General features: G+C 34.6%; 1 protein-coding gene across 3 annotated transcripts in view; it reads left to right on the forward strand.

Moving 5' to 3' along the window:
- The window catches only part of LOC123313066 (UNC93-like protein), a 270,739-nt gene that overhangs the window by 168,680 nt on the left and 75,193 nt on the right, over positions 1-26,866 (forward strand). For all 3 annotated transcript variants that reach the window (XM_044897761.1, XM_044897760.1, XM_044897762.1), the window contains one exon: positions 10,979-11,265. In XM_044897761.1, the coding sequence (XP_044753696.1) occupies positions 10,979-11,265 (287 nt within the window). The remainder of the gene's footprint in view (positions 1-10,978; positions 11,266-26,866) is intronic.

Below are 26,866 nucleotides of genomic sequence, written 5' to 3' on the forward strand. Positions count from 1 at the left end.
TAGAGACACTGCAGAATTATATAGACTTGAAACAGAAAAAAAATTTGAATATGAATATAGTTCGCAAAAGGATATAACGAAAGCAAACATGTGGATAATGTTCAAAAATATAGTTGTAGACTCTACAAGAAAAATCTGTGGAAGTTATAAGGAAAAAAATCAGAGGAAACAGACATCATGGTGGACAAATGAAGCAAAGACCAGAATATCTGAATTTTTTGGTTATTGGTGAATAATGTTCCTTCAGAGGTCGTTGCCGAGGTCAAAAACCTTGGACTCAATATGGATAATTCCTTTCGTTTCAGGCTGCATCTTTCTGAAATTATTGGCCGGGCTGTTTGTAGTTTACGTAGGTTATATCTTCACAAAAATTAGTAAAGGACGTGAATTAGTACAATTGTTTTCTTATTTTAGTTGGGTAGGAATTCGAAATCTCCACTGATTCAGATTTGCACCGCGAATAAAACCAATTTTAGACAATAAATTGCTGGAAACTACTACGTATTGACGTAGCTGAATTATGCTGCGAGCCTCACGTGTGCGAAAGCTGCAGTCATTATTGCGGCAAATCGGCTGCATACGGTAGGTTCTCGATAATAATCAATCATTCTCCTTTGCAATACGAGAATCTCTGGAAACATTAATCTTTCGCTAGAGCGTATAACTGCATGTCACAAATCGAAACGACATTTCCATCTTTTTCCGAGGCACAGGGTGCCTAGGACTCGTGCCAAACAATGGCAGAACGCCGGCGGGTGTGATAACCTTGCGATTTATTATACCGATTTCATTGATTGAATTATGCCTCGGGATTTCCTGAAAGAAATTCCGCAGTGTAAGTAAATAGGTCATTGTATATAAGTGGTGATGTAACAAGCTGATAGGTCAAATGAGTTTAGGTATATAATTGATTTTGAGTTTTTATTTTTTTTTATATAGGACTCGAAAAATTTAGTACATACTTGGTTCTTCAGAATGTATCTTTATCAGTTGAAACATATTTTCTCCCCTTCGTTATTTCTCAATTATTCTTGTTAAAACTGAAATGTATCACCCAAAATATTTGAATTTCTATTGAAACGAAATAGTCCCCACTTAGAACCTTATTTGAAATTAGTATGAGTGCTCCACCCGCACTTCCTGTCGTGCAGTAGCTAAAGTTTTCGCCGTTCCAAGTATCAGGTCTGTAGATGAAATGACAACAGGGATGGTCTTGATATTTTTCAGCTTCCATTGTCTCCTGGTTTGTTCCTCTAGGTCTCTGTGTTATGAAATTTTCTCAGTGTGCCTATCTAGAAGATTGTTATTATTTGGAATCGCCCCGTCGATGAATAGTGCTCTGTCCTCATCCTTATTGAGCAATATGAGGTATGGTCTATTGTGGGTTATTTTTCTGTGTGTGAGAACCGTGCGATCCCAGTAGAGCTTGTGATGTTCATTTTCCAATACAGCATCCGGATGGTAATTGTAATAAGGAACCTTTTTCGAACTCAGAAGTTGGTGTTTTAGTGCCAATTCTTGGAGAAGAATCTTGCAACAGCATCATGTCTATTTTTGTACTCCTTGTACGCGAATTTCTGACATCCCCCGGTGATGTGCTGGATTGGATCATTTGTCGCACATCCATAACGACAGCTATCTTCCGCCATTGAGGCATCCTTGGCAATATATTTCATGAAGTTCCTTGTTGACGAGCCATGTCCTGTATGGCGAGCATGAAGCCCTATGTCTCAGGAAGCAATCTTCTGGAAGTCAACCAGTAGTTCAACGCAGATATGTCGACTAATCATGGTTGACCTCGTTCTGGTGCCTCCCATGCAAAGGTTTGCCAATCAGTTTCTGCATGTTACTTTCTGCAAGTTGTCCTGTTGTAGCTTTAACGTTGTAGAACTATCACCAACAATGCAATTTTCTGGGACATGCGGTTGGACAAATCAACAATTCCTCTACTCCCAAGATGTCGTGGCAGCTCTGTCTATTGAGCTTTTGGGCTGAAGATTATTGTGTTTAGTTAGTCAGCATCGTCTTTATTTTTCTCCATGAGGCTGCTAAATCGGTGGTGTTCCAAGAGATGATACCGAATGAGTAGCTCAGCGCCGAGCAAGCGTAGGTATTAATCGCTTTTATCAGATTCTTGCTGTTAAGGCCAGTTCTCATTATCCCTTTCAATCTTCGGCTAAACTCCTCCCTTAATTCTTTCTTCATCTGGCTCTGATTGATATTTCTTGCCTGTTTTATGCCCAGCTATGTATGTGTCTTCTTCCTTTTATGCTTCAATTTCTGCACCTTCCTTGAGTTTGAACTTACCATCTTCTTTTTTTCCTTTCGTTATGTTCAGGTAGTCGACATTTTTCTAGTTCAAACTTCATTTTGATGTCTTCCGAAAATTCTTCCACCATTTTCAGCATCTGTTGCATTTGTTTTTTGGTAGATGCGAAGAGTTCCAAATTGTCCATTTAAAGAAGATGATTCAGTTTCATCATTGTTCTACTGCCGCTCTTGATGCCAAATCCGTAGTCTGTAGAATTCAATCTATGAGACAAGGGATTCAGGGCCATGCAGAATCACAGAGAGCTCAGCGAAGCTCATTGGAAAATTCCGCGTCTACGCCAGGTTGACATGGCGTCTTTCAGGAACTTAACAATATTGGGATCCACCTTGTAAATGTTCAAGATAGTTACGAGCCATTCGAGAGGTATAGAATCGAATGCTTTCTTGTAGTCTATGTACGCAGCGTAAAGATTCCTTCGCTTGGAGGACGTTTGATTGCAGATAACCGAATCAATTATTAGTTTTTCTTTGCACCCTTTTCTGTCTTTGGTCCAACCTTTCTGTTGCGATGATGTTATTCCTTTCGCAATGGTTGTGAATTTGGTTTTAAATTATTATTATTGCTCTTATATATGTTACTGCCACAGATAGTTGTGAACATTAACTTAAGATTAGCCGACTTAACTCAGGTTAAGCTTCGGGTATTCGCTAATGTTGGATTCTCCTATCTTTAGCCGGCTAAACTTAGGTATAACTACAGCCCATCGACCATAAATGTAGAAGCTAAAAGAAAAGCAATTAAAAAAATGTGAAGAAATAGGAATATAATCGAACTATCAATGCAATGCATTTTTTTTATGAATTTCACATATTTTTAATAGCGGAGAAGAATTTTGCTAAGAAGTTGAGAAATTGAGAATGAACATATAATTGTTTTTACTGTGTGTCTCAACTCAACGTACTCTTATTAGCGAATCTAAAAGCCTGATAACAAAATTCGAGAAGAACTTGCTATTTTGAGTGTAAGGAAAAACTGTTATGGTTATATTTCATCTTGATATTATTTATAAGTTGCAAGGAAATTGAATGAGCAAAAGGAGATAATGAAGACAAGAATGATGCCGAAAACTTCTTCATCAAAATACCAAAGGTCAAATTCTGGGGAAATATAAGTAGCAGTACCCAATCTCGTTTGTAGCTAACCGGACTATTTGGTTAGCTTTACGTTACCTGCACTTGAATCCTCTGGGATGATTCATCAAGGGTAGCGACAGGCCGTATTTGACCTTTTTTGAAAGGTGTTGGTTGGAAAGAAATTGCAAGATTGCGAGAAACTATCGTTTCTATTTCGTATAAAATTTTTCCATAAACCCAATTATTGAATGGTAGGGAAAATATACGTATTTTTGTTCACAGAAAAAAATTCTCTATGTCTAATATCTTATATTTCATTGTCTTGAATATGACCTATATTCTGGTTTTTCACAGGACAATTGACAATACACGTTTCTATTGTCTCCCAAGCTATTGGGTTTATCATCTAGATCGAAAAATACATCCATCCTCTTCCCGGCAGAATATTATAGCGTATTGTAAACCTTCATACATACGATTAACGGAGCACCGTAAGGTTTATATCCCGAAACCCAGGGAACATCTATGAAAAAAATTAATTCTTGCGGCAAATTATTTTTTGTACTTTTTTTGACAAAGTTTACCCAAAAATAATTGTTGCTTCTTATTATTTGTTTATTTATAACAATCTAAATTACTGAATCAGTAGATTTAAAATAACCCCCAGAAGTAGTTAGGGGGATTGAATTCGAGCAAAGATGTATCGAAAAGTTTTTCTGTAAAATCAATAGTTTTCGAGTTATTTGCGATTGAAACCTAAGATTTTTCACCTAAAGAAGCCACGTTTTCAAACTGAAAAACTATGAGCTTTATCAAAAAAATTGATATAAACAAAATTGTAGCCTATCAAAAACTAGCTGTCAACGAACTATCTGAATGAAATATGAACCGAGATATGACTTATCTATGTTGAGTATGAATATATAAATCATAGAAATGGTGAATTGGCAAAATTTCTATTTGCAAATTACTTAAATCGCGACAGTTTCGAGATGGGATTTATCTCTTTTTCAGGCTAAAAAAAATTACAAGACATTGTAAAACAAAATATGACAAACTACACCTAATGAAGCTTACCGAAATAAATACTTTCACAATAATATTGGTAATTCAAATGTTTCGACATCACACAGGCACTAAAAACTGGATTAGATGGAACCTTCTAGAATTCTAAACATAAACAATCAATCAGACATGTTCCAACGACGAGGTTAGTTGTTATAATCCAATTTCTTGTGTTTACATCAACTTTGTATCCTAATGGCCTACCACAAATCATTTAATATTTAGAAATTAAATTGCAATAAATCTGGCTCAAATTATCAATGTCGGTCCTATAATTTACAGAGTTACACGTCTTTATATAAAACATTTCGGCAAAAGATCTTTTAATATAATTTTTCTCTTTGTGCAAAATTTCAACATTATCGAGATTAAAATCGAACATGTGTCCTGTACTAAGATGATGATAGACTAGGGCAGTTTTGTTGTCAGAGGGATGCTTAATCGAATATTTGTGATCAGATATTCTCTTACAAAGATGTTGCCTAGTTGTTCCTACATAACTTTGTTGACAATGTAGACAATTGATCTCGTATATCAGATAAGATTCCCATTTTTTAGGAACTTTGTCCTTTAGTTTAGTAAAGAACACTTTTTCGAAAGTGTTGTCACTCCAAGTTATGAACTTCATGTTTTCTTTCTTTAAAACTCTTTTCAGATTGTGTGTCAAATTTGGAATAAGTGGGAGTTTAACAAATTTAACAATATCATCGTCTATGTTATTTGGGCGAATATCGTTGACTGGAATAGCATTAGGGTTAGAATTTACAAATTTGCTAATTAATCTCGTTGGATAACCGTTTTTAACTAAGTCACTTCTTAAAATATCTAAGTTGGATGACACAAACTCTGGGCTACATATTCTAAGCACTCTCAAATATCCCTGTCTAATGATATTCATCTTTTGATGTAATGGATGTTGGGACCAATAATTAATTGTCCTGCATGTATTCGCGGGTTTTTCATACAGATTCGTTCTTATACTTTTACTACTAGGATCTCTAATTAACAGGATTTCTAAAAAGGGTAATGAAAGATTTACATCATCCTCTAATTCAAATGTGAACTTGAGATTAGGCTCTATGCTATTAAAAATATTTAAAATATAATCTAACAAGCTCCTCGGGATAGCCATGCAAATATCATCCACATAAATAAATATGAATGGGAAAAATATGTTAGATCTACAAATGACTTCATTAATTATGTAGTTCATGAGTAAGTGTGCAAAAATTGGCGAACATGGAGCTCCCATAGGACATCCAAAAACTTGTTCGTAAAATTTATTCGAATATTGTACGTAGCTACTTTTAAAACAAAACTCAACCAACTCTAAAAAAGTTTCAAGGTCAAATGTAGAAAAATCTGTTATGGTGGGCCAATTATCAATGATTAGAGATTTATTAAGTGTGTGAGCTATATTTGTGTATAAACTCTCCACATCAAAGGAAACTAAAATGTAACCGTCAGGAATCTCTACATTTTTCAATTTCTCAACAACTTCTATAGAATTTTTAACATTGTATTTGAAAGAAGGTATAAGGTTACTTAAAATATCATTCACTAACTTAGAAATGTTGTATCCAGGTGAATCAATGCTAGAAGTAATTGGACGAAGAGGTAGTCCATCTTTATGTATTTTACATAAACCGTAAAGTCTAGGTGGTACACTATTATATCTTGTGAGACAATTCTTTCTCTCTTCAGGCTATCCCGAGGAGCTTGTTAGATTATATTTTAAATATTTTTAATAGCACAGAGCCTAATCTCAAGTTCACATTTGAATTAGAGGATGATGTAAATCTTTCATTACCCGTTTTAGAAATCCTGTTAATTAGAGATCCTAGTAGTAAAAGTATAAGAACGAATCTGTATAAAAAACCCACGAATACATGCAGGACAATTAATTATTGGTCCCAACATCCATTACATCAAAAGATGAATATCATTAGACAGGGATATTTGAGAGTGCTTAGAATATGTAGCCCAGAGTTTGTGTCATCCAACTTAGATATTTTAAGAAGTGACTTAGTTAAAAACGGTTATCCAACGAGATTTATCAGCAAATTTGTAAATTCTAACCCAAATGCTATTCCAGTCAACGATATTCGCCCAAATAACATAGACAATGATATTGTTAAATTTGTTAAACTCCCACTTATTCCAAATTTGACACACAATCTGAAAAGAGTTTTAAAGAAAGAAAACATGAAGTTCATAACTTGGAGTGACAACACTTTCGAAAAAGTGTTCTTTACTAAACTAAAGAACAAAGTTCCTAAAAAATGGGAATCTTATCTAATATACAAGATCAATTGTCTACATTGTCAACAAAGTTATGTAGGAACAATTAGGCAACATCTTTGTAAGAGAATATCTGATCACAAATATTCGATTAAGCATCCCTCTGACAACAAAACTGCCCTAGTCTATCATCATCTTAGTACAGGACACATGTTCGATTTTAATCTCGATAATGTTGAAATTTTGCACAAAGAGAAAAATTATATTAAAAGATCTTTTGTCGAAATGTTTTATATAAAGACGTGTAACTCTGTAAATTATAGGACCGACATTGATAATTTGAGCCAGATTCATTGCAATTTAATTTCTAAATATTAAATGATTTGTGGTAGGCCATTAGGATACAAAGTTGATGTAAACACAAGAAATTGGATTATAACAACTAACCTCGTCGTTGGAACATGTATGATTGATTGTTTATGTTTAGAATTCTAGAAGGTTCCATCTAATCCAGTTTTTAGTGCCTGTGTGATGTCGAAACATTTGAATTACCAATATTATTGTAAAAGTATTTATTTCGGTAAGCTTTATTAGGTGTAGTTTGTCATATTTTGTTTTACAATGTCTTGTAATTTTTTTTTAGCTTGAAGAAGAAATAAATCCCATCTCGAAACTGTCGCGATTTAAGTAATTTGCAAATAGAAATTTTGCCAATTCACCATTTTTATGATTTCTATAACGATTTCCTGGCAATCTTAGTACTAGAGTATTGTTGAGTATGAATTCGCGAACTACTGAATGTTAAACGTTCAACATCAAATGGCAGAAAAACAAAGACAAATTCGGGTGAAATCCATACGACCTTTTTTTGAAGTACTTTGAGAAGAGCTTCCAAATTAACTCTATCAAAAATGAATTGTGCAAATATTGACGGAGCTATGACATTCAAAACTTCAATATCGTTATTTTTCAGCATAAAATTTTTTAACAATTCCCCCATCATTACCACCAGAATAGAGAATAGACGTAATCCTTTTACACTTCCTAGCACTTGAGTACTGTCAAGGTTATCCAGTAGTTTAGACCGTCTTGTAAGTCTGGTTTGGAAAAAAAAACGAAAAGTGAGAAGACATTTTTAGAATTGAACAAAAAATTCAATTATTTCACGAAATACTCAAGAACTAAGCATATACGAGAACATAGCAGAAATGCAGAAATGAAATATTTTCAATTTACTATAAAATCAAATATAATATAAAATGGTTTTCGTTCGTTTTATGCAGCATCAAAAAGTACTGAGTTATGAATCTTTGAAGTTTGCATGTTACAGTAAAAGTTCGTCTTTGCTCTGCAATTGAAGATAAGAATTTTGAAAGTGGAGTTCTTTAAAAATGTTTTCTTTTCGGGAAATCATATAATAGCTCAAAAAATTCTTTACAAAATGGACCAAAGACCGATTCCATACCTAGAAAATTGACCGAGTTATCGTCGAAAAACAAACAAAAATTTTTCGGAAAATAGTTTTTCATTGATTTGATGAATCTTCTCACAAAATTTCACCAATTTCTTCCATTTTTTTTTTTCACTGACATAAGAATACCAAAATTGCGAAGAAACCAACTTTAAAAGTTGAGCATCAATAAAATATTTATTCATATACTTTGACAGGAAAAAAACTTTTGTTTTTACTAACCTTCGTTTCAAACAATTACAAATGAACGATTAATTTGTACTTCTAAAACTTTCAGGGATGGGCCATGATAGTAACATAAATGACGATCATTATATCCGTCTGGCACTTTTATGTTGCAAATGTGCTAAAGAGGCAGAATAACCTGCCAGGAAGGCATTTCAGAACTCCAGAAGTATATGTCAGTTACATGTTGGCTATCCTATATTATCTTTAACTCATTAAGCGATCATCAAGGTCACTTCAAGGTTAAAAGCGCTCTTAGAAAAGGGACATATTTTTTCTGACCCCAAAAATAAAAGAATATTTCAAAAATCATAGGATCTCATAGAATAAAAGGCATTCAAGGTCAGCACCAAGGCCAAATTAATCATGGCATGGTGGAGAATAAACCATGAAACATTTTTGGGCCATATTTTCCTCAAAAATGTTATGTAAGTACATATTTTTTGTGCCGATACATTACTTTTGCTTGTTTCAAGTTTGCAGGAGCTTCAAGGTCAGAAGGAAGGGATAAATTAAGATCATATTTCGAAATTTCTCTCTATTTTCATTTTGGGTGTCCAAAGTACTAGGTTTCCCACGAAAAAACGCAATTGACCTTGAATTGACCTTGAATATCAAGGTCATGGTCGAATCCGTAGTCACCTTTTCATAGCCAGGGAAAAACCCCGCAATTTTTGTTCGAAAACTTTTTCTCTAAAATGCTCTCCAGACAAATTATTCTAACAATTCCGATACCATTGTGATACCCTATATATTTTTGAAAAAATTGACGTATTTGGAAAGATGCAACGATTTCTGATGGGTAAACATTCTCATAGGCAATATAAAGAATCTGATAAAAAAGTTTTTTTCGAAATCGATGCATGTTCCGCGGGTTCCTACATTTTGTCATTTTACAGTCCACTGGATATCTTTCACTGATTCGTCGAAGGTTGCCATCATCACGTCGTTGAATTACAATGTCGCGAGACTCCGTATTGTCTCCAACTACCACAATGGCTACTTCATTCATCGTTGATACATTGAATTATGTTTTCCAGCTTGCCTTCTATCTGTTCTGATTAGTAATTTATGTTCGTTAGATGACATAATTTCTAAGGAGGTTTTGAACAATAATTGTACCAATTGATTGTGTTTATGTAAAAGTTGTTTCAATTGCTCGATGATTTCTCTTCACGCTACACGATTGGTAGCACAAAGTTTATCCACTTCATCTTCAGAATTTCCAAGGAAATACATCCGCAGAAATTTTTATTCACCGTTAACTGGTGGTAACGATGCACCCGTAAGGTGATAAATTTGTCCTTGAATCTATTATGTTGAACATAAATAAATGAAAAAAACTTCGTTTGTGAGACGCAACAGAATTTCCATATTTGAAGGTATTATGTTATGATCAATGTGTAAGAAAAGACAAATACATTAAAAGTTAAATTGAAACCTAGTTCCTCACAACACACTGTTGTAATGCTGAATATTCTGCAAAATATATTTCCATGGAAGTTTTTGCAGTGAAAGTAACGAATTCAGTGGTTCAGGCAAAGAGTATCAACAAGCGGTTTCACTTTGCCGAAGGGAAGATCGAGTGCATGGAATTTTAGCCTTGAAGTGGGGAGACCTTACTCGCCAGCAATACTGCGCTCAGATTCACTACAGTCAAACGAGAATCTGGGCCACCAATCAGATTGGGAATTGCGAACAGAACGAACAACTGCTTTCATTTTCGTCCCTTCCACTAAACCAGGAAATATTCAAGGGCATTGACACGCAACTGGCCAAAACGATAGGGTGAACCCTCTTGTTGATTACTTTGTTGATACTTTTTGGTTCAAGTGGCCTTGTCAGTTATGTCAATTTGAATTTTTTGTTCAAATATAAAAATCTTGGGGTTTAGTTTCCATACCTCAGCATTGCAGCATTAACAAATAGTGCTCATAGGTACAAAATATACCAATATTTTGCCAGCATAATAGACTGTGGTATCATATCTAAATGCCAACGTTCAAATATTGGTGTATCTCGCGTGACATCGATATTATGGATTCTTCTGGAGCTGGAGCCAATCTTGCTAGAGATCCTCTCATTATGCCTCCAATCGTTCCCTACGCTCTTCTTCAGTCTCATTGTCTCTATGATTAATAAATTGTCTCATGCGTTCGCCGACCAATATTTGAACTCCTCACTGATAGCATTTTTTCAAATCACAATGATTAAATTTTCGATTCACTCGATTTAACTCAACTTTTAATTCTCAAAATCCCCATAAATTAAACACTATGGTTGCTCTCTCGGTGGGACAATAAAGGAAAGCCATGTTTTATTTTCCGGTTCACTGCGTAAACCAGGTTCTGGCGATAACGAACAAAAAAAAATATCTAAATTGGTGCAGTCGTTTGAACGTGATGCCTACTTACATAGTTTCCATACATTGCCTTTTGTTTATATAGATTATTATTTCCAATTATTTTCAGATACCTATTTACTTCTCTAATTCATTCAAATATTAGATATTAACTCTTATAATAAATGAAAATATGCATGATTTGAAATGAAGTATTCCTTTTTTTTCAGCATAATGACAATAAAATGGACGATGTGTTATGCGTTCATTACTTATATGCCGTTCATAGGAGCTCAATTTTATCCAAAATTCTACACAATGATACCAGCAGGACTAGCAGTTGGATTAGGTGGAGGACCATTATGGTGTGCCAAGTGTACATATCTTACTATAATATCAAGGGCCTACTCGAAAATAACAGGCGTGCCTTCGGAAATAATCTATCCAAGATTTTTCGGCATATTCTTTATGTTCTATGCCATGTCTCAAGTATGGGGAAACCTGATTAGCTCAGCTGGTAAGTTAAAATCCTTCTACTAAAATTTTAAAAAATAAACGGTGAAACGGTAATTATTGAAAAAGAATTATTGAGAAGATTTCAAAATATGAATCTGCAATGAAAACATGTTTGCCGGTTATAAAAATAATACGTGCATTTTATTTAAACAATATGAGTACGATGAAAATAACCGAAATAATCCAGAGATGTCACAATTGTATATGAAAAATATTGAAAATTGTTACACATAAAATTACAATCAACAGGTATAGCAATACAGTTATCTTACCTATAAATAAAATTATTGACAACAAAGGGAAAATAACAATCAGGGGTAGATCAGTAAAACACGCTTTATTGGTAATTATAAACTTAGACGATCGATTTCAGCCATGGGACCATCATCAGGTCAGCTGAAAGAACATACAACAATAATAACAAGACATTTCGAAAACTATTTATACATGTTTCTTGTAAGTTATTATTATTCTTACATACACTCACCGTCGAGAGAAATATGTAAAATTATATTGACTATCTTTGAAATCAAAATTTTTGTGGTTTATATAATGTGCCAGTTTCTTATTCAAACTCAGCCAAGATTTTAGATCGGTGACCATATCATTCCCATACGTTTCTTTTATGTGTTCGAAGAAACTAGTAGTATCATTCATTCTCGAGTCCGTGGTTACTTCCCTCGATTGATAATTTTGATATTTTTGATGACCTTGGTATGGATGTGTATTAGTGATTAGAGGTTTCTTTTCGGTCGAAATTTCAGAGACTCAATTAGACAAAATGCCGACGTTTCGATTTTATGTCTTGAAGTTGAGACTATTGCAGTTGAATGTTCAATCCATTAATAACAAAGTTGATATAATATTACTTCTGATAACAGAAAAGAATCCCGACATATTTTCCATTGTTGAACATTGGTGTACGAGGGAGAGCCTGGAAATTGTTAAATTTCCTGGCTATAAACTAGTGGCCGGTTTCTGCCGTGTGAATCATGAACACGGAGGTGTCGCTATTTTTGTGAGAGACTGTTTGGACACTCAGGAAATAAAGGTGATGAAGTTCACTGAGGAGATGCTGTGTGAGTGTAGTGCGGTTAAGTTAATGATTGGGGAGAGTGCATTTGGGGTCATCAGTGTATACAGATCACACTCAGACAAATTTGAATCATTTATCTCACACTTGTCGAATATATTACATCACTGTTTCAAACAGGTCGACCATATCTTTCTCTGTGGTGATCTAAATGTCGATTATCTTCAGGTGAGTTCGGAACAGACTCAACTTCTGAATGATTTATTCGACTGTTTCCAACTGAAAATCACTTCATCGCAACCAACACGGGTTTTCACAAATATATTATGTCAGACATCCTCCTCAAAAATCGATTATATTCTAACAAATAAAGACATGAAAGATTGTAAAGCTGACGTATTTCTGGTTCAATTTGGCGATCATAAAGCTTTCTTACTAGATGTTTTCGTTGACAATAAAGTGAGGCATGAAAATGGTCCTCAACGTAAATTGTGCAGAAATATGTCAACTCAAAATCTGTTGAACTTGGCTGAAGATGTTTCTAACTATTCCTTAGCAGATTTATATGAAAATTCAGATGTAAATATTATGTTTCAGACATTTGTTGACACTATAAGAAGCCTCATTGAGTATCACTGTCCACTAGTTTATAATAATGTAAGAACCAACATAACAAAAAATTGGATAACACCCAGAATAAGAGAAGCTAGTGAAGAATTGAAACATCTTCATTGGCTTAACAATAATTTGAAAACTAGTCAATCACAAAAACTGTACAAGGACGCAAAGAATGCTTTCAACCATATGATAAAGAAGACTAAGTTAAGCTTTTTTGAACACATGATTAGAATATCTGATAATAAAAATAAAATGGTTTGGAGAATAGTGAATATGGAAACTGCAAAAAAAAACTAAAAATAATAATAGTAAATTTAAATTGATTATTGATGGTGAAGGGATTTCTGAAGATGTAGATGTAGCCAATTCTTTTGCGAAATATTTTTCTGAGATTGCTAAATTGAGCCTAGAACGGAATTACGGTAATGCACTAAGTCAAATTTGTACAACCTCTTCTATTCGCAATCATTCTTTCTACTTCCATCCCGTAGATAGGATTGAAGTTATCGGTGCAATAAATCAATTGAAGAATAAAAAATCGACTGGTCATGATTTGGTTTCTGTGAGGATAATAAAACTAATAGCGGGTGATATTTCTGAACATTTCGCGCATCTTGTTAATGAATCAGTTTCTTATGGCGTTTTTCCAAATTGTTTCAAGCTAGCAACTGTAATTCCAATACACAAAAAGGATGATGTGAATGATGTGGCCAACAATCGCCCAATTTCTATATTAAGTGTATTTTCGAAAGTCATAGAAAGAATAATACTAGACCGCATGATGTCATATTTAGTTAAATTCAAGTTATTGCCGACTGTCAACATGGCTTCAGATCTAAACGGTCAACTGGGACTGCTATAGTAGATTTTATTCAGTTCGTTTAGTCATCTTTGGATGAAGGTTATGCTGTTGCCGGTCTCTTTTTCGACTTGTCGCGAGATTTTGATACCATTGATCCTAATTTCCTCGAAAGTAAACTTTATAATCTTCGATTTCGGGGTACTTTCTTGGGATGGATTGTAAGTTTCGTGACCCATCGTAAATTAACTGTGAGGGTGGGAGATCAGTGCTCTTCTGAATTTGCTGTTGAACTCGGTGTTCCACAAGGTTCGGTACTAGGACCATTACTATTTATATCTTATATCTTATATCTTATATCTTATATCTTATATCTTATATCTTATATCTTATATCTTATATCTTATATCTTATATCTTATATCTTATATCTTATATCTTATATCTTATATCTTATATCTTATATCTTATATCTTATATCTTATATCTTATATCTTATATCTTATATCTTAATATATATAATTCTTCTGTTCATGGCTTTGTCACACAACTCCTCCTAAACGGCTGGGCTGATTTTGATGAAATTTTTTGTGTATATTCCAGTGAACTCGAGGATGGTTTAGAATCACAACTTAGTCCACTGGAAAATATTTTTCTTGGAAATTTTATACTTTAAAGGGGAAAATTTTATATTTTTGTTAGTTAATTCAAAAACTACTGGACCGATTTCAGAAATTTTTTCACTCTCAGAATGCTTCATCATTCTGGAGTGGCATATGCTATATTTTTCACTGAAAAAAATTCAGACATCTACAAAAATTCCAAAAATGTACGAAAATTTGCAATTTTCAAGCTATTGTTGCGTACGCTGCGAAAACCTGATGACTTACATTGATACAATGTATGACAAAAATGTGTCTCTTCAACAGTTCTACAAAAAAGTCCGCGAGAGCATATGTCTATCTCTCAAGGTTAACTGAAAAAAAACCTTTAAATGTAATTTTATTTATTTATTTTTTTTAATTTATTGCATATAGGAATACAAACGGGCATTGAAACCCAAAAATAGTACTCACAAATTATTAACAAAAAATAATCATACAATTTAAGTATAAATTCTTATATATAATTCTAATATAACCAAATTTTTACCAAAATATTGCCTTATTTCAGAGGATGTTTTTATGAATACGGTATCGATCCTGATTCAAATAAATAAGCTATTCATCACAATTATTCAATAAAGAACAAAATTGCCCTTTACATAATTTGATTTAGATGAATACTTTAGAAGATATCGTAGGTTGAAGATAAAGCCGTATCCCGCATCAAATAATGATGCTGCCGTAGTAGACGTCAGTGAGAAACCGGCTACAGACTAGGGCTCAGAATTTTCGGGATGAGTCAATTCGAATATTCGTTTCATGCTTTTTTCGAATATTCGAATTTATTCGAATTTTCGAATTATTCAAATCTTCTTAATCTTATCTTATCTTCTAATATATAAAATTCTCGTGTCACAGTTTTCGTTGCCATACTCCTCCGAAACGGCTTGACCGATTTTGATGAAATTTTTTGTGCTTATCCGGTATCTATGAGAATCGGCCAACATCTATTTTTCATCCCCCTAAATGTTAGGGGTAGTCCACACCTAAATTTTTTTAGGAAATTATTTATATGGCAAAACAACGTTTGCCGGGTCAGCTAGTAATATATATAATTTTTCTGTTCGTGGCTTTGTCACACAACTCCTAAACGGCTGGGCCGATTTTGATGAAATTTTTTGTGTATATTCCAGTGAACTCGAGGATAGTTTAGAATCACAATTTAGTTCACTGGAAAATATTTTTCTTAAAAATTTTATACTTTAAAGGTTAAAATTTTATATTTTTGTTAGTTAATTCAAAAACTACTGGACCGATTTCAGAAATTTTTTCACTCTCAGAATGCTTTATCATTCTCCGGTGGCATATGCTATATTTTTCACTGAAAAAAATTCAGACATCTACAAAAATTCCAAAAATGTAAGAAAATTTGCAATTTTCAAGCTCTTGTTGGGTACGCTGCGAAAACCATATGACTTACATTGATACAATGTATGACAAAAATGTGGCTCTTCAACAGTTCTACAAAAAAGTCGGCGAGAGCATATGTCTATCTCTCAAGGTTAACAAAAATTTTACCAAAATATTGCCTTATTTCAGAGGAGGTTTTTATGAATACGGTATCGATCCTGATTCAAATAAATAAGCTATTCATCACAATTATTTAATAAAGACGTCAGTGAGAAACTGGCTACAGACTAGGGCTCGGAATTTTCGGGATGAGTCAATTCGAATATTCGTTTCATGCTTTTTTCGAATATTCGAATTTTCGAATTATTCAAATTATTCTAATATTATTCGAATTTAGTAGAGCCCTCTACACAAATACCCGCTTCCCGTACGGAAAGATGTCAGTTTTTTTTTTGTCTAATATCGCATCGCATTGATTTCCTATTTTATTGGAAAAAAGTGGAGAGATAGAGGTCCTAATTTAATATTTGGGGTGTTTTATCCTTTTTTCATGAAGCTGTTTAGCTGTGAGGTGTACGTGATAATAGTTCTCTTTAGGGCAGTCCAACGATCTGTCACGGTTAGCTGATTGCCTGCTGAGCCTTGTGGACCGACGTAAACAAACCGATTTCTAAGTCTTTACAGAGGCTTGGAATCAATACCATCGCAGATATTTTATTGATTTTCAAACGATATAGGCATATTTTAGTTGTTTTGTGTGGTAGATTAGGAGTGTGAATTCCTGTTATCCTTTGTTTTGCGACCTGCACGTCCCCAGCGGCCATATTTAATTGTTTTGTTGGAGTGGCCTATTGTGCCCCAATGTTAACTGGTACAAATTGAAGGTTTTTCCATACTTCGGCATTTCTTCTTCAAACGAATCTTGGGTCTGTTCTGAAATCTGCATTCGTTTTATTGCTCTTTGTTTGCACATTTCACTAAATACAAACGTGCGTCGCCGTCGGGCTAGGGGCAATAAAAATGTGTCATTGCAAAGAGGGTTTTTGCCGGAACTCAGCCAAATTGCCGATATTTGGACATAAATATGTTATACTCTGTTCAAATATAAGAGAATGCAAACAAACAAACCAAATCGGTTTATTTTGATTAAACCTGATATTTTATTGGTCAAACGGTCTTATTTACAACTGTGAACTACCCTCGATTGGCCTCTGGACGGAAACTACCTGAATACGCCAGGCCTTACTACGCGACTTTGTTGTGATGTCTCTTATATTTGAACAGTGTTTTGATAGTAGGCCGTGTGAGAGGGTGAGCTGCGAACGGATTCAGAAAAATTTAGTGTTATCATTGTGTTTGGATAAGTGACATTCTAATTGTGAAAGTGTTAAAGTTTTTGAAGTATACGTAAAAAACTATACGTTTTGCAAACTAAGTGTGATATCACAGTGAGTATTTTACATGATTTTTTATCAATTTTACTCGCAAGATAATCAATAAATATTCGAACATACTAATTTATTCATTCAATGATTTCATAATACTTATTTTCAATCGTTTTTATTTCAAATATTGACTATTCGAAAATAATAGGGAGTGATGATCAAAAATTAAATTATGCATTATTCATAAAATGTGGTACAGAAAAACTTTTCAGACCTGTTACTAAATTCAAATTTCATCTCAATCCAGTTTCTCAATTCAGTTGTATACCTTTTTTACATAAGTTATGTACTTTCTTACAGTACCTACGTTTTCATCTCAATTCAGTTTTATACCTTTTTAACATAAGTTATGTCTTTTCTTACAGTACCTACGTTATATTCACCGAAAAATGCCACGTCTTCGTGGAAGATCCAGAAATATTGGTAGACGGTGTATTAAACTCCCGGAAAATTTTTGTAACATAGTGGGTACTAAGGATGATTTAATAAATAGTATCTTTCCAGATTTACGGAGAAACTTCACTAATCATGCATGGCTACGTGAGCGAGCTATTTTAGCCGCAAAAAATTTAGATGTTGACGCAATCAATTTCAAAATACAACAGTCATTGCCTGGTAATGAAATTACATTCAAATCAATTGACACTGTTGTTGATGCAGATGAAATTGTCAACTATCCTGTAGAATTTTTAAATTCACTTGATTTACCTAGAATGCCACCACACAACTTGCGATTGAAGATTGGCTCACCAATAATTTTGCTTCGAAATTTGAATGCACCAAAATTATGTAATGGTACGCGGTTGGTTATAAAAAAAATCATGGGTAATATTCTTGAAGCCACTATATTAAGTGGCAAATTTCAAGGTGTAGTTGTACTGTTACCACGAATCCCAATGATTCCTTCAGATTCACCTATCCCATTCAAACGTCTACAATTTCCAATTCGCTTGGCATTTGCTATGACAATTAATAAGTCACAAGGTCAAACAATGACGATTTGTGGATTGGATTTGGAAAATCCGTGCTTTTCTCACGGCCAATTGTACGTTGCATGTTCAAGGGTTGGCAAACCATCCAATTTGTTTGTGTATATTCCTCAAGGAGTAACCAAAAATATTGAACATCCAATGGCACTAAGTTAGTTGAACTTTTTGTTAATTGAAAATATACAAATGTTATAAAATATTTTGAGTTTCAACTTTATAACCTTCAATTAATGCCAATGTAACTCTTTATTCAACACAGCGGCTACATTCCAATTTCCTCATATTGTACCTATTAACACTACGGATAGGTTGTATTGTAGCAACAGTATAATATGTAATTTGTACTTTTCAATAAAAATTTTCATCAATAAGCATTACAGCTTATTCACTGAGTATATAAAAAAAGTAGGACTTGTGTAGGTTAGTACAAAACAACGTATGTCGTTGCCATGAAAATTAACAAATCACAAGACCAGCCCTTGAGTGTGTGTGGTTTTTTTCATGGCCAGTTGTATGTTGGGTCTTCACCTTCTGCTCTATTTATTCTCGCACCTCGGAAAAAACTAAAAATGTGGTTCATCATAAGGTACGACAATGAGAGAATTTTTGAAACATTGAAAACAAAAAGTTAAATTAAATATGCACAACAATAATGTTACGCTTCAATAAAGTTGAGTCTTTTCATGTAAATAAAAATGTACATACCTTTTTCAATGTAATTAAATTATTTGTATATTTTGTATCTACTTTAATTTCGCCTAATATATCTCCTATTTGAAAAAATACCAATGGTTAGTTAATACAACTTCATGTATCTCTGAGGCGAAACAAAGTTCGCCGGGCCAGCTAGTTATTTATAAATGATTTATCGGAACATATAGAGATGGCCAAAATTGTAATATTTGTAGATGATACCTCATTTGTTGTGAGAGCAAAGAGTTTAGGCGAGCTCATTGATCTGTGTGAATTGTTATTGAAAAACTTCACATCATGGTGTCAGGCAAATGGACTTATACTAAATGTGAGTAAAACGGAAGTCATAAAATTCGAACTGAGAGAGTCCTCTCCGTTAAGTCTGAGTTCTGGAAAGGAGGTTCTCCGTTCCAAACATTCCACAAAGTTCTTAGGTGTAATAGTCGATAGCAATTTGAGATGGTGCGAATATGTTGCCCATGTTAGTAAAAAACTCTCCTCTTCTTTTTACGCTATACGCAGACTGCGGAGCTCGCTTCCACTCGAAGCATTATTGAGTGTCTATTATGGTCTAGTTTATTCTCAGCTGTCATATAACATTGAGGTCTGGGGCAACTCAATTGACTCCATGAGATTACTCATTGCACAGAAACGTATCTTACGTTTGATTTTTGGTCTTGGCTCACGAACATCTTGTAAACCTATCTTTCGTAAACATAAAATTCTGACTGTTCCATGTATCTATATTTATAAATGTCTTCTCCACACTAGGGATAATGAAAACCTCTATGTTAAACTCTCCAGCTTTCATCATTATAACACAAGAAATGTAAGCTTGTTGTCCATACCTAAGCATAACACCAGCAAATTTGAATCATCTCCAACTTATATATGTATCAGGTTATTCAATAAACTACCAGAAGGTATAAAAATTCTCAACAAAAAGGGTTTTCGTGCAGCAGTAAAGGCATTGTTGTACGAGAAATGTTACTATAGTGTAGATGAATTTCTTTGTGATACTTTTTAGGAACTAAGGATTTTTTCCTTGCACTCTTTTTCTGCTAGATGAATATGTTCGTTCTATGCAATTTGCTGACTTGTCCTATACATTTTTAAATGTCTCACAGGATGATTAAAGATTTATTATTATTATTATTATTTTTTTTTTCCTTCGTGTGAGGGAAAAACCTTTATGGGCACCCAGAGGGTCCGCACTCTAGGTAGTGTGAGACTCCGAGATCTTGTTTGGCTACTCACTAAAAACCCCTCACACTTTCGACGGAGAAGTTCTTCGTCCGGCCCTTGCAGCGTCCCTTAACAAAAGAGATGAGCTGCAAGAGGCATCTAGAGTTCATGGGATCTGATGATATGCACCGCCTTCTGCATTCTGTGCGCTAGTGTCTCGGCCCAAGATCTGCAGGCCGGAATAATCTTCAATTATTCTTATTATTATTGACTTTAGGTATCGATCCTGATTCAAATAAATAAGCTATTCATCACAATTATTCAATAAAGAACAAAATTGCCCTTTACATAATTTGATTTAGATGAATACTTTAGAAGATATCGTAGGTTGAAGATAAAGCCGTATCCCGCATCAAATAATGATGCTGCCGTAGTAGACGTCAGTGAGAATTCGGCTACAGACTAGGGCTCAGAATTTTCGGGATGAGTCAATTCGAATATTCGTTTCATGCTTTTTTCGAATATTCGAATTTATTCGAATTTTCGAATTATTCAAATCTTCTTAATCTTCTTAATCTTATCTTATCTTCTAATATATAAAATTCTCGTGTCACAGTTTTCGTTGCCATACTCCTCCGAAACGGCTTGACCGATTTTGATGAAATTTTTTGTGCTTATCCGGTATCTATGAGAATCGGCCAACATCTATTTTTCATCCCCCTAAATGTTAGGGGTAGTCCACACCTAAATTTTTTTAGGAAATTATTTATATGGCAAAACAACGTTTGCCGGGTCAGCTAGTAATATATATAATTTTTCTGTTCGTGGCTTTGTCACACAACTCCTAAACGGCTGGGCCGATTTTGATGAAATTTTTTGTGTATATTCCAGTGAACTCGAGGATGGTTTAGAATCACAATTTAGTTCACTGGAAAATATTTTTCTTAGAAATTTTATACTTTAAAGGTTAAAATTTTATATTTTTGTTAGTTAATTCAAAAACTACTGGACCGATTTCAGAAATTTTTTCACTCTCAGAATGCTTTATCATTCTCGGGTGGCATATGCTATATTTTTCACTGAAAAAAATTCAGACATCTACAAAAATTCCAAAAATGTAAGAAAATTTGCAATTTTCAAGCTCTTGTTGGGTACGCTGCGAAAACCATATGACTTACATTGATACAATGTATGACAAAAATGTGGCTCTTCAACAGTTCTACAAAAAAGTCGGCGAGAGCATATGTCTATCTCTCAAGGTTAACAAAAATTTTACCAAAATATTGCCTTATTTCAGAGGAGGTTTTTATGAATACGGTATCGATCCTGATTCAAATAAATAAGCTATTCATCACAATTATTTAATAAAGACGTCAGTGAGAAACCGGCTACAGACTAGGGCTCGGAATTTTCGGGATGAGTCAATTCGAATATTCGTTTCATGCTTTTTTCGAATATTCGAATTTTCGAATTATTCAAATTATTCTAATATTATTCGAATTTAGTAGAGCCCTCTACACAAATACCCGCTTCCCGTACGGAAAGATGTCAGTTTTTTTTTTTGTCTAATAACGCATCGCATTGATTTCCTATTTTATTGGAAAAAAGTGGAGAGATAGAGGTCCTAATTTAATAATTGGGGTGTTTTATCCTTTTTTCATGAAGCTGTTTAGCTGTGAGGTGTACGTGATAATATTTCTCTTTAGGGCAGTCCAACGATCTGTCACGGTTAGCTGATTGCCTGCTGAGCCTTGTGGACCGACGTAAACAAACCGATTTCTAAGTCTTTACAGAGGCTTGGAATCAATACCATCGCAGATATTTTATTGATTTTCAAACGATATAGGCATATTTTAGTTGTTTTGTGTGGTAGATTAGGAGTGTGAATTCCTGTTATCCTTTGTTTTGCGACCTGCACGTCCCCAGCGGCCATATTTAATTGTTTTGTTGGAGTGGCCTATTGTGCCCCAATGTTAACTGGTACAAATTGAAGGTTTTTCCATACTTCGGCATTTCTTCTTCAAACGAATCTTGGGTCTGTTCTGAAATCTGCATTCGTTTTATTGCTCTTTGTTTGCACATTTCACTAAATACAAACGTGCGTCGCCGTCGGGCTAGGGGCAATAAAAATGTGTCATTGCAAAGAGGGTTTTTGCCGGAACTCAGCCAAATTGCCGATATTTGGACATAAATATGTTATACTCTGTTCAAATATAAGAGAATGCAAACAAACAAACCAAATCGGTTTATTTTGATTAAACCTGATATTTTATTGGTCAAACGGTCTTATTTACAACTGTGAACTACCCTCGATTGGCCTCTGGACGGAAACTACCTGAATACGCCAGGCCTTACTACGCGACTTTGTTGTGATGTCTCTTATATTTGAACAGTGTTTTGATAGTAGGCCGTGTGAGAGGGTGAGCTGCGAACGGATTCAGAAAAATTTAGTGTTATCATTGTGTTTGGATAAGTGACATTCTAATTGTGAAAGTGTTAAAGTTTTTGAAGTATACGTAAAAAACTATACGTTTTGCAAACTAAGTGTGATATCACAGTGAGTATTTTACATGATTTTTTATCAATTTTACTCGCAAGATAATCAATAAATATTCGAACATACTAATTTATTCATTCAATGATTTCATAATACTTATTTTCAATCGTTTTTATTTCAAATATTGACTATTCGAAAATAATAGGGAGTGATGATCAAAAATTAAATTATGCATTATTCATAAAATGTGGTACAGAAAAACTTTTCAGACCTGTTACTAAATTCAAATTTCATCTCAATCCAGTTTCTCAATTCAGTTGTATACCTTTTTTACATAAGTTATGTACTTTCTTACAGTACCTACGTTTTCATCTCAATTCAGTTTTATACCTTTTTAACATAAGTTATGTCTTTTCTTACAGTACCTACGTTATATTCACCGAAAAATGCCACGTCTTCGTGGAAGATCCAGAAATATTGGTAGACGGTGTATTAAACTCCCGGAAAATTTTTGTAACATAGTGGGTACTTAGGATGATTTAATAAATAGTATCTTTCCAGATTTACAGAGAAACTTCACTAATCATGCATTGCTACGTGAGCGAGCTATTTTAGCCGCAAAAAATTTAGATGTTGACGCAATCAATTTCAAAATACAACAGTCATTGCCTGGTAATGAAATTACATTCAAATCAATTGACACTGTTGTTGATGCAGATGAAATTGTCAACTATCCTGTAGAATTTTTAAATTCACTTGATTTACCTAGAATGCCACCACACAACTTGCGATTGAAGATTGGCTCACCAATAATTTTGCTTCGAAATTTGAATGCACCAAAATTATGTAATGGTACGCGGTTGGTTATAAAAAAAATCATGGGTAATATTCTTGAAGCCACTATATTAAGTGGCAAATTTCAAGGTGTAGTTGTACTGTTACCACGAATCCCAATGATTCCTTCAGATTCACCTATCCCATTCAAACGTCTACAATTTCCAATACGCTTGGCATTTGCTATGACAATTAATAAGTCACAAGGTCAAACAATGACGATTTGTGGATTGGATTTGGAAAATCCGTGCTTTTCTCACGGCCAATTGTACGTTGCATGTTCAAGGGTTGGCAAACCATCCAATTTGTTTGTGTATATTCCTCAAGGAGTAACCAAAAATATTGAACATCCAATGGCACTAAGTTAGTTGAACTTTTTGTTAATTGAAAATATACAAATGTTATAAAATATTTTGAGTTTCAACTTTATAACCTTCAATTAATGCCAATGTAACTCTTTATTCAACACAGTGGCTACATTCCAATTTCCTCATATTGTACCTATTAACACTACGGATAGGTTGTATTGTAGCAACAGTATAATATGTAATTTGTACTTTTCAATAAAAATTTTCATCAATAAGCATTACAGCTTATTCACTGAGTATATAAAAAAAGTAGGACTTGTGTAGGTTAGTACAAAACAACGTATGTCGTTGCCATGAAAATTAACAAATCACAAGACCAGCCCTTGAGTGTGTGTGGTTTTTTTCATGGCCAGTTGTATGTTGGGTCTTCACCTTCTGCTCTATTTATTCTCGCACCTCGGAAAAAACTAAAAATGTGGTTCATCATAAGGTACGACAATGAGAGAATTTTTGAAACATTGAAAACAAAAAGTTAAATTAAATATGCACAACAATAATGTTACGCTTCAATAAAGTTGAGTCTTTTCATGTAAATAAAAATGTACATAACTTTTTCAATGTAATTAAATTATTTGTATATTTTGTATCTACTTTAATTTCGCCTAATATATCTCCTACTTGAAAAAATACCAATGGTTAGTTAATACAACTTCATGTATCTCTGAGGCGAAACAAAGTTCGCCGGGCCAGCTAGTTATTTATAAATGATTTATCGGAACATATAGAGATGGCCAAAATTGTAATATTTGTAGATGATACCTCATTTGTTGTGAGAGCAAAGAGTTTAGGCGAGCTCATTGATCTGTGTGAATTGTTATTGAAAAACTTCACATCATGGTGTCAGGCAAATGGACTTATACTTAATGTGAATAAAACGGAAGTCATAAAATTCGAACTGAGAGAGTCCTCTCCGTTAAGTCTGAGTTCTGGAAAGGAGGTTCTCCGTTCCAAACATTCCACAAAGTTCTTAGGTGTAATAGTCGATAGCAATTTGAGATGGTGCGAACATGTTGCCCATGTTAGTAAAAACCTCTCCTCTTCTTTTTACGCTATACGCAGACTGCGGAGCTCGCTTCCACTCGAAGCATTATTGAGTGTCTATTATGGTCTAGTTTATTCTCAGCTGTCATATAACATTGAGGTCTGGGGCAACTCAATTGACTCCATGAGATTACTCATTGCACAGAAACGTATCTTACGTTTGATTTTTGGTTTTGGCTCACGAACATCTTGTAAACCTATCTTTCGTAAACATAAAATTCTGACTGTTCCATGTATCTATATTTATAAATGTCTTCTCCACACTAGGGATAATGAAAACCTCTATGTTAAACTCTCCAGCTTTCATCATTATAACACAAGAAATGTAAGCTTGTTGTCCATACCTAAGCATAACACCAGCAAATTTGAATCATCTCCAACTTATATATGTATCAGGTTATTCAATAAACTACCAGAAGGTATAAAAATTCTCAACAAAAAGGGTTTTCGTGCAGCAGTAAAGGCATTGTTGTACGAGAAATGTTACTATAGTGTAGATGAATTTCTTTGTGATACTTTTTAGGAACTAAGGATTTTTTCCTTGCACTCTTTTTCTGCTAGATGAATATGTTCGTTCTATGCAATTTGCTGACTTGTCCTATACATTTTTAAATGTCTCACAGGATGATTAAAGATTTATTATTATTATTATTATTTTTTTTTTCCTTCGTGTGAGGGAAAAACCTTTATGGGCACCCATAGGGTCCGCACTCTAGGTAGTGTGAGACTCCGAGATCTTGTTTGGCTACTCACTAAAAACCCCTCACACTTTCGACGGAGAAGTTCTTCGTCCGGCCCTTGCAGCGTCCCTTAACAAAAGAGATGAGCTGCAAGAGGCATCTAGAGTTCATGGGATCTGATGATATGCACCGCCTTCTGCATTCTGTGCCCTAGTGTCTCGGCCCAAGATCTGCAGGCCGGAATAATCTTCAATTATTCTTATTATTATTGACTTTAGCCTTGCGGCTTTCACACTCCTCTCCAGAGGAAAATTCACTTATCCCAGATATCTCAGATATCAAAAGGATTAAGCTCTGTTGGAGCCCTTTCCAGGTTTTCGGGCTCGTGGTGGTGGTCGGGTCCGGGTCGCTCCTCGGCTCCCTGCTGTAGGTTGGATTCCTGCTCCACCCGCACTTCCTGTCGGAGCAGACGGTGTTCCTCTGCATTCTCCATGTACTTGCGTACTGCCGTTTCCAGCAGTACCGCCTTCTGCATGACTTTATAAATATTCTCGTCCAACTGAAGTTTTCTCAAGTTCTCTAGTAGTTTCTTCGGTATCAGGCCTGTAGATGAAATGACAATAGGGATGGTCTTTATATCTTGCAGCTTCCACTGTCTTCTGGTTTGTTCCTCGAGATCTCTGTATTTTGAAATTTTTTCAGTGTGTCTATCTAGAAGATTGTTATTATTTGGAATTGCCACATCGATGAATAGTGCTGTGCCTTCATCCTTATTGAGCAATATGAGGTCTTGTCTATTGTGGGTTATTTTCCGGTCTGTGAGAACAGTGCGATCCCAGTAGAGCTTGTGATGTTCGTTTTCCAGTACAGCATCTGGATGGTAATTGTAATATGGAACCTTTTTCGAAGTTAGAAGTTGGTGTTTTAGTGCCAATTCTTGGTGAAGAATCTTGGCAACAGCATCATGTCTATTTTTGTACTCCGTGCCCGCGAACTTCTGACATCCCCCGGTGATGTGCTGGATAGTTTCATGTGTCGCACAGCCATAACGACAGCTATCAATTTCCTGGAACATACGGTTGGACAAATCAACAATTCCTCTACCCCCAAGATGTCGTGGCAGCTCTGTCCGTTCTATTGAGCTTTTGGGGTGATGTTTATTGTGTTTAGTCAGCATCGTCCTTATTTTTCTCTGTAAAGCTGCTAAATCGGTGGTCGTCCAAGAGATAATACCAAATGAATAGCTCAGCGCCGGGCAAGCGTAGGTGTTAATCGCTTTTATCAGATTCTTGCTGTTAAGACCAGTTCTCATTATCCTACTCAATCTTCGGGTGAACTCCTCCGTTAATTCTTTCTTCATCTGGGTCTGATTGATTTTTCTTGCCTGTTTTATTCCTAGATACTTG

The sequence above is a fragment of the Coccinella septempunctata genome, chromosome 5 (genome assembly GCF_907165205.1).
Source record: "Coccinella septempunctata chromosome 5, icCocSept1.1, whole genome shotgun sequence".
Lineage (NCBI taxonomy): Eukaryota > Metazoa > Arthropoda > Insecta > Coleoptera > Coccinellidae > Coccinella > Coccinella septempunctata.